General features: G+C 40.7%; 1 protein-coding gene across 1 annotated transcript; it reads left to right on the top strand.

The window, feature by feature from the left end:
* Positions 1-4,730: 4,730 nt before the first annotated feature.
* LOC117508923 (SID1 transmembrane family member 2-like) lies at positions 4,731-9,452 on the top strand. Its single transcript, XM_034168761.1, has 3 exons — positions 4,731-5,478; positions 5,631-5,752; positions 9,383-9,452. The coding sequence occupies exons 1-3, from the start codon at positions 5,245-5,247 to the stop codon at positions 9,450-9,452; spliced, it is 426 nt and encodes a 141-aa protein (XP_034024652.1). The 5' UTR covers positions 4,731-5,244.
* The last annotated feature ends 289 nt before the right edge of the window (positions 9,453-9,741 follow it).

Here is a 9,741-nt window from a genome sequence, read left to right as displayed (position 1 = left end):
TGGAGAGGAAATGGCGTCTCACTAATTTAGAAGATCTTCATTTAGCCTGGAAAAAGAATCTGTTGCTCTATAAAAAAGCCCTCCATAAAGCTAGGACATCTTACTACTCAATCATGAAGAAATAAGAACAACCCCAGGTTTTTCAGCACTGTAGCCAGGCTGAAAGAGTCAGAGCTCTATTGAGCCGAGTATTCCTTTAACTTTAACTAGTAATGACTTCATGACTTTCTTTGCTAATAAAATTTTAACTATTAGAGAAAAATTACTCATAACCATCCCAAAGACGTATCGTTATCTTTGGCTGCTTTCAGTGATGCCGGTATTTGGTTAGACTCTTTCTCTCCGATTGTTCTGTCTGAGTTATTTTCATTAGTTACTTCATCCAAACTATCAACATGTCTATTAGACCCCATTCCTACCAGGCTGCTCAAGGAAGCCCTACCATTATTTAATGCTTCGATCTTAAATATGATCAATCTATCTTTATTAGTTAGCTTTATTAAAAGGGTAGTTGTAAAACAGCTAACTGATCATCTGCAGAGGAATGGTCTATTTGAAGAGTTTCAGTCAGGTTTTAGAATTCATCATAGTACAGAAACAGCATTAGTGAAGGTTACAAATGATCTTCTTATGGCCTCAGACAGTGGACTCATCTCTGTGCTTGTTCTGTTAGACCTCAGTGCTGCTTTTGATACTGTTGACCATAAAATTTTATTACAGAGATTAGAGCATGCCATAGGTATTAAAGGCACTGTGCTGGTGGTTTGAATCATATTTGTCTAATAGATTGTTCATGTAATGGGGAATCTTCTTCACAGACTAAGGTTAATTATGGAGTTCCACAAGGTTCTGTGCTAGGACCAATTTTATTCACTTTATACATGCTTCCCTTAGGCAGTATTATAGACGGCATTGTTTAAATTTTCATTGTTAGCAGATGATACCCAGCTTTATCTATCCATGAGCCAGAGGACACACACCAATTAGCTAAACTGCAGGGTTGTCTTACAGACATAAAGACATGGATGACCTCTAATTTCCTGCTTTTAAACTCAGATAAAACTGAAGTTATTGTACTTGGCCCCACAAATCTTAGAAACATGGTGTCTAACCAGATCCTTACTCTGGTGGAGGTACCCTGACCTCGAGTAATACTGTGAGAAATCTTGGAGTCATTTTGATCAGGATATGTCATTCAATGCGCATATTAAACAAATATGTAGATGCTTTTTGCATTACGCAATATGTCTAAATTAGAAAGGTCTTGTCTCAGAGTGATGCTGAAAAACTAATTCATGCATTTTTTCCTCTAGGCTGGACTATTTAATTCATTATTATCAGGTTGTCCTAAAAGTTCCCTGAAAAGCCTTCAGTTAATTCAAATGCTGCAGCTAGGTACTAGCGGGGACTAGAAGGAGAGAGCATATCTCACCCATATTGGCCTCTTTTCATGGCTTCCTGTTAATTCAGAATAGAATTTAAAATTCTTCTTCTTACTTATAGTTTTGAATAATCAGGTCCCATTATCTTAGGGACCTCATAGTACCATATCACCCAATACAGCGTTCGCTCTCAGACTGCAGGCTTACTTGTAGTTCCTAGGGTTGTAAGAGTAATGGGAGGCAGAGCCTTCAGCTTTCAGGCTCCTCTCCTGTGGAACCAGCTCCCAATTCAGATCAGGGAGACAGATACCCTCTCTAATTAAGATTAGGCTTAAAACTTTCCTTTTGCTAAAGCTTTATAGTTAGGGCTGGATCAGGTGACCCTGAACCTCCCTTAGTTGCTGCTATAGACTAGACTGCTGGGGGGGGTTCCTATGATGCACTGAGGTTTCTTTCTCCTTTTGCTGTGTATGCACCACTCTGCATTTAATCATTAGTGATTGATCTCTGCTCCCTCCAGCATGTCTTTTTCCTGGTTCTCTCCCTCAGCCCCAACCAGTCCCAGCAGAAGACTGCCCCCCTGAGCTGGTTTGCTGGAGGTTTCTTCCTGTTAAAAGGGAGTTTTTCCTTCCCACTGTCGCCAAGTGCTTGCTCACAGGGGGTCGTTTGACCGTGGGGTTTTTACGTAATTATTGTATGGCCTTGCCTTACAATATAAGTGCCTTGGGGCAACTGTTTGTTTGTGATTTGGCGCTATATAAATAAAATTGATTGAATTGATGATTGATTCTGAAGCTGAAGTGATTATCATAAATTAAAGATTTTTCAAAAAAATAATCAATTTTTAGGAAAAACTTTTTCCACAATTTGGAAAATGGAGAAAGAAAGATACTGGCCTATAGTTAATTCATCAACTTCACATGAAATATTCTCCCTTTCCAGGCAACGGTGGAAAGAAAATTCTGGTGTATCCGTATCCAGACTTGACATATTTCATCACTTATGTCACCACAGATCAACTCCATGGCCCATGGAGTATATGGCAGACAACCTAACATCATGTCGTCACATTACCACCACGCTGGCCAGGACGTCAAACAATGGCTTGCTGTCCAATTATGTTCCAGCCTGTCCTTCTCTTTGTTAGACTGAACCCTGCTTCATCCACAAAAATAGTCACAGGATTATCTTGAGGCACAAATGTGGAGAAGGGCACAGAAACATTTCTGCTGGTTTGAAGGACTCAATGAACACAGTGGCCTTCATCATCTGTAAATGGAAGAAGTTCGGATCCACCAGGACAGCTGGCCGCCCATGTAAACTGAACGATTAGGGAGAAGGGCCTTAGTCAGGGAGGTGACCAAGAACCCAACAGTCACTCTGTCAGAGCTCCAGCATTCCTCTGTGAAGAGAGTAGAAACTTCCAGAAGGACAACCATCTCTGATAGAGTGGCCAGACAGAAGCCACTCCTTAGTAAAAGGCACCTGGCAGCCCACCTGGACTTTTCAAAAGGCACCTGAAGGACCTCAGACCATGAGAACAAAATTCTCTGGTCTGATGAGACAAAGACTGAAATGACTTGAATTGACTGGCGTGAATGCCAGACGTCATGTTTGGAGGAACCAGGCACCATCCCTACAGTGAAACGTGATGGTGGCAGCTGTGGGATGTTTTTCAGCAGCAAGAACTGAGAGACTAGTCAGGATTGAGGGAAAGATGATTGCAGCAATATATAGAGAGATCCTGGATGAAACAGAGCAATCAAGGTGAGATACATCTCTGGAGTGAGATTGTTGTCGGAGTGACTTCAGGACAACTCTCTGAATCCGAATGAACATCTCTGGAGAAATTTGAAAATGGCCGTGCACCGACAAGCCTCATCCAACCTGATGGAGCTTGAGAGGTGCTGCAAAGAGGAATGGGAAAACTGCCCAAGGACAGGCATGCTGAGCTTGTGGCATCATATTTAAAAAGACTTTAGGCTGTAATGGTTTCCAAAGGTGCATCAACAAAGTACTGAGCAAAGGGTGTGAATACTAATGTACATGTGATTTCTTAGTTTTTTTATTTTTAATAAATTTGCAAAATGTGAAAAGAAAAAAAACATTTTCCGTGTTGTCATTGGGTGTTGTGAGTAGAATTTTGAGGGAAAAAAAAATGAATTTACTTCATTTTGGAATAAAGCTGTAACATAGCAAAATGTGGAAAAGTGAAGCGATGCGAATACTTTCCGGATACATACTAGGGGTCTTTCCAAATGCTGAGCTTGGGTTGCACTCGTATGCTTCTCTCATCATCATTCCATGGACTTGAACATGGTCAATGATTATTGCCTTAATTTCATCAGAAATTACATCTCTTCATACTCTTTGTCTTCCTCTGCCCCCTCTTCTTACTCCTTGTACCCCACCTCTAACACACACAGATGATTTCTGTCCATTGTTAATGAGTCGCTAATCACCCTCTTTGTACTTTGAACTGTATGGTTTTAGTTGTCACATCATTGGACCAAGTGTTATCAAATAGTGTTAGCAATTTTGAGTCGTGCTTAATTTGTGACATCTGTGTCACTGTCTACCTGTTGCCTTGTGCAGTGGCGGTGCCAGGAAATTTTTGTTGGGGAGCTGGGGGGGGGGGGGGGGGGGGTGGGGTAAAAGTTGGAGGGGCTCCACAAAATGTCATCGAAATGAACAATATTAGTAAATTGCTTATAAATACCAAGGTATATGTTTTAGTCACCCGTGCTCCTCTAAATGTGGTATCAATGCACACACATCACTTAGAATGATTGCAATTCAGTAAACTTGCACATAGGTATGCAAACTGAATTCATTGAAATGGTGCTCAAGACAATGCATGGAATCAACCTTACACAAATCGTCTGTATCAAAAATTTATTGCCAATTTTACACAGCGGTCATAACCATTCGATAAAAGTAAGTAAAAGGTATAGCTTGAGAAACTTAGTTGTAAACAATATACAAAAAAGTGATTCTTTATGAAGTTTGTGTACAATCTAGCCCAAGCGCAAAACTGCAGTTGAGATCCACAAATATGTCAGTCGCTATTCACATTATTGGCGAAATTGTTGGGGGGGCTTAAGCCCCCCTTGGTGCTGCCACTGGCCTTGTGTGATGAATAATATGCTTTAAAGATGCTGCATCACAGTGCAAAATGTTCTTTATTGCCTGAGAATGTGTTTCGAATTTTGCAAAAAAAGGGTAAATGAGATCTGCAAAATGTGCATTTGGTTCTGCATTTACATTCTGATATGGAGCATTGGCTGGAGGAGCGCGCAGTACGTCCTGACGTCACGACGTCCCTCTGGTTATGTTTGCTGTCTGAGCGTGGTGGGGGCGTTAAAGTCACAGGTTTCTTCATATTGTAAACACAACCTCCCCGCACTTGAAAATACTTGAAAAATCCCTCAGGACTGCGACTACAGGTCGGAACAATTGTGTTTCTCGGACAGACGACAAAATAACGACACGGTGGTGTATTTTTAAACGCGGACTGCTTCACTGGAACCGAACTTTGACGCCGATAGTGCTAACGATCGGTGGCTAGTTAGCGGCTGCTAGCCTTTGCTGTTGGAAAAGGGAAGCGAAACTGAGATTTTTTTTTTCCTCTCTCTCTTTCTCCCCATTGTCGTCTTATTTCCTAAATATCACTTTGGCTTTGTTATGGGTGCTGCTGGTACGACGTGGAAGCCGTCACTCTGTTGCCTTTAGCTTGTCGTTGATGTTTGTCAGCACCTGCTGTTGGACAGGTTGCCAGCTCCTTATCTGTTGTTGAATGGGGAGGAGTTTTCATACAGGATAATTGTGATATCCCTCGTCCGTTTGGAAGACGTCACACAAAATGTTTCTAAGAAGCTGTTGGAAATCTCGGTACAAGGGCGGCTGTTGGACCCGGTTAGGATTCGCAGCCCTGCTTTGGTTCTGTGTGAGTCAGTTTGGATGTGGCAGTGGACTGGTGGGGGAGAGAAAAACTGTGGTCCAGAAAGATGCTGAGTTTGATGTCACCTACAATGACAAGGTTACAAGTGACAACCAGACCATCTATGCTTTCAATCATACCGTTTCCAGAAATAAGGTGAGCTTAATTCTATGAATCTCAGACATGTTCTCACAAGGTACATACAGGATTGTTCAATCTGTGTTTCCTTATAAACTCTGACAACCTGTAGGTTATAATGATAATGAAATGTGACCTTTCTTCTCGTCTTTCCTTTCTTTGGCTCTCAGACAGAAGGCGTGCGTGTTACTGTGGATGTCATGACCCAGGGCTTGGAGAGTCCTATCCTGTTTGTGGTACGGCAGAAGCAAGCTGTATTGTCTTTCCAAGTCCCGCTGATCCTCAGAGGCCTGTAAGTAGCCCTACAATTATTAAAGCCAGCGTCAAAGAAATTCATGTAAACTGGGTTGATCGCTCTATCATTTTTTTTCCCCACTTCCTCAGCTTCGGTCCTGCCTTATGATTCTTTCCCTTACAACACTTCTGAACTCCTTCCTGGCTATGGGGCAGTCTGAATAAACTTTTGAGCTCCAGTGATTAATTGGCAGTTGTTAGACTATTAATCAATAACTTCTGGTAATCAAAATATCCAAATTTTTTTGTTTCAATTTCTTAAGTGTGAATATTTTCTGTTTTATTTTACGAGTTGATTTACTCTTTCCTGGCAGTAAACTGAGTATTTTGGGTTGTGGACAAAACAAGACATGTGAAGGCATCATCTTGTCTTCTGGATAACATTGATTGACATTTTTCACCTTTTTTATTTTATGCACCTAACAAGTAACTGACTATTCAAGAAAGCAATCTATCAATTAATCAATTATGAAAATAAAGTTGGTTGCAGCCACCCTTTACAGAACAAAGTCACATGTGTCTTTTACAGTCAGGTCTATCAGTAATTGGACAGTTAGTGACAGTGTTTGCAATGTTCTGCCTCTGTCCATTACTGGAGTGCAGTTGAAATGAAGCAATCAAGATGTGCATGTCATGTAGACTTTCAGCTTTATTTACAAAAACTATCACGATCTCAATACTCATGGACCTGAGTATATTGGACAGAAGAAATGCTAACATTTTCTGGATTTCATATGTTGTGGCATTAATTTTAGTGACTGTAAGAAGCACATTTTATAACCTGATTAAATCAGGTGGTTCATCTGTTTATTAGCTTGTGGCGAATAGCCTGCTTGTGGTGTGACCTTTGTCTCTCTCATTCTGAGGTACTTTCTTTGGTTATGCAATACTGCAGTGATGTGGTCAGTCTTGATTCTGAAGTCCCTTTGCAAACCTTGACTCGGCAGATGACTAAAGAACTTTGGCCTCTCACATCCTTTTTCTTGACTTCCTCATAGTCCTTTGGGAAAAGCCACACTTATTGTAAATGAGGAAATCTGCTATAAAACTTTTTTTTTCTTATGCCCTTGTTACATGCTTTGTTAAAATACTGTATTTCCATGTGAGCGAGAGTTTAACAAGACTCTTGAGAGCAAATTAATTTTATTCACATGTTGGAAGTACATTTTCTGCTTTGGTCATCTCATTTCTTTTTAAAATTACCATTCCAGATCACCTAATATGTATATGTCGCAGTCGCAGACATGAACGAGTAAAGCTCTTCAGCATATCACCATGTCGTTGGGGTCCTTCAGACAGTTTTTTTTTTTTGAGCAAATGTGTCAGGGGCACATTAGCATGGCTGAAACCATTCAGCTTCTGGGGGCATAGCTCCCCCATCTTTTAAGCATTTTTCTTTTTTTGCCTTTCAGCTTCTTGGGGGGCTCTGGCCACCCAGACCCTTCGCCTTTATAAACATTTTTTGCCTTTCAGCTTCTGGGGGGCTCCGGCCACCCAGACCCCCTGCCTTTTTAAAGATTGTTTGCCTTTCAGCTTCTGGGTGCTCCGCCCACCCAGACCCTCCTACTTTTTAAACATTTTTGCCTTTCAGTTTCTGTGGGGACTCCGCTCCCCCAGACAGAATGTAGATGTAAATTAATATTCAAAGTTTTCAGCTAGTTAGTAGGGCTGTACAATATGGCCAAATTATCATATCTCAATATTGTCATATCAGTATGATATACAATACTATGATTTCACACAAAGTGCAGCAACAGTGAAAATTAAACAAAACAGTAAAATTTCACACTCATTATAAGGTTCAGATACTGTGCCCTCCAAAAGTATTGGAACACTTGGTATTTCACACATTTTAATTTGTTTATGCCATTTTAAATACAAGAAATACAAAATATAAGGAATAAAAAATTCTAAAATTATCTTCCTTAAACTCTAAGTAGATCTCTAAAACTTGATAATACCTGTAAATAGTAATTAGTTTTATTGTCAGTTTTCTTCAGACAAGTCAGGGGATGGAAACATGAACATTTCCAAGTCACTGAATATGTCTTGCACTTTATTTACATCAATTATGAAGAAATACAAAGGTTTCTTTCACCAAAACATCAAGTCAAGGCTTGCATCTTGGATGTATTTTCTGGCAAATTGTAGCTGAACTATCGGTGTCTTTTTTTTTTTTAATGAAAATCCTCCTCTCCAAGACTTCATCAGGAAGCTGGATTTTATTTTTTAATTAATTTATTTCAAGTTGTAGAGATTTGCTTTCAGTTTGAGTTTAAGGAAGATAACTTTAGACTTATTTATCTAAAGTCATGTCACTGGTGTGTCAGTCAGACAGCAAAATTAAGACGTTATTTAATCAACAGCTGCCTGCTCGTTTAAAAATCACACACACCCACACACACACACACACACATATATTATATATATAACCCGAATTGAAGGAGAAATGCCGCTTTTAACAACCTGGACCTCATTTCTGGCATAAAATACAGCCGTTTACTCACCAATATAACTTTGGTGTCATTACTAGTCCATGGTTCAAACGACGCGTTTAGTTCAAATCTGAGGCAAGCATTTTTTTTCTTATACTAAGGTGGATTAGATGTTTTTGTGGTACACAGCACCAACTACTAGACAGGAGGAACCAACCTGTCAATGTGACTCACTGATTTCAAAATGCAACTCTTTTCTACCGGATGTGTAGTGCTGTGACATATCAATGTCACGACCCGCGCTCAAAAGCCGCAACAAAAAGTGAGGCACACACGAGAGCAGACAGGCTTTTAAAACGTATAACAATATTTATTATTAAAAGTACAAAAGAAAAGAAAAAGGAAGGCGTAGTGAGATGAACCAGCCAAAAACCAAACCAGGATCAAATGCCCACGGCCACTCTCCAAGCCATGATCCGGAGGAGGAAGAAGCAGAGCGCCCAGAGAAGAGGAAAGCCCCTCCTTTTATAGCCCAAGGCAGAAGACAACACCAGCGCCTCCTGGTGGCCAGGACCTCAGAAGCTAAGCAGAGCAGGATCTGGTTAGTACTTGGATGGGAGACCTCTTTGGAACACCAGCGGTTTGTGTGTTTCTTCATTTAAAACTGGAGTTGCATCAGGAAGGGCATCCGTGTAAAACGTGTGCCAATTACCAATGCGGATCTGGCTGTGTCCGCTGTGGCGACCTCAAACAAACCGGGAGCAGCCGAATGAACAACAAACACAACAAACGCATTAGGACGGCTGCAGGGGGCCATCACATCAATCATCTATGTCCAATCAGATTTCAGGGGATCCAGTGCAACCCTGGCCTCCCCTCAAGCTCCACACATGCCAGGAAGTGTTCAACATTTGACATTTCCTGTTTCACTGTGGACTCAAAATTTGGCACTTTCTGTTTGGGACTCCCTGTACCATGAGCGAGCTTCGAGCCGCTGCACATCACTTTGCTCATATTACTTTTATTCAACTGAAAACATATTTTGATAAATATCATTAAACTTAACATTTGTCAGGTTCATGATAGTGCAGATGTAATTTTAAAGTACGAAACACAGAAAGTTTGAATGAGAACATTCACATTTCTGTTCTTTTTTTCCGTCCCCATTTGATTCCCCTCCATTTTGTCTCTAGCTACCAAAGGAAATACCTATATGCCCACGTGGGGCGGACGTTGTGCCAACCTCTGACACTGGCTTTTTAAGCATCTGAAATAGGAAGATATAGCAAGATAATGCAGTCTATGTTTGTTGGGGAGGTCAGTGAACAGGAGGTCTTACAGGGCTTGACAATAAGGCAATTTATGCACTGGCCCACAGGGCCAGTAGAATCTGAAAGTTACTGGCCCGGATGAAAATATCACTGGCCCATACTTTCACGCCTGTGCCGAACCGGGGGGTAACTGATAAGAATTTTTTAAATCAACACTCAGACATTAGAATTGGGTTTCCTTAATGTAAAAACACTTGAAAACAAACACAAAATTCTTATAC

This window comes from Thalassophryne amazonica, chromosome 4, assembly GCF_902500255.1.
Source record: "Thalassophryne amazonica chromosome 4, fThaAma1.1, whole genome shotgun sequence".
NCBI classification, from domain to species: Eukaryota; Metazoa; Chordata; class Actinopteri; order Batrachoidiformes; family Batrachoididae; genus Thalassophryne; species Thalassophryne amazonica.
This window is presented reverse-complemented; position numbering and strand designations above follow the sequence as displayed.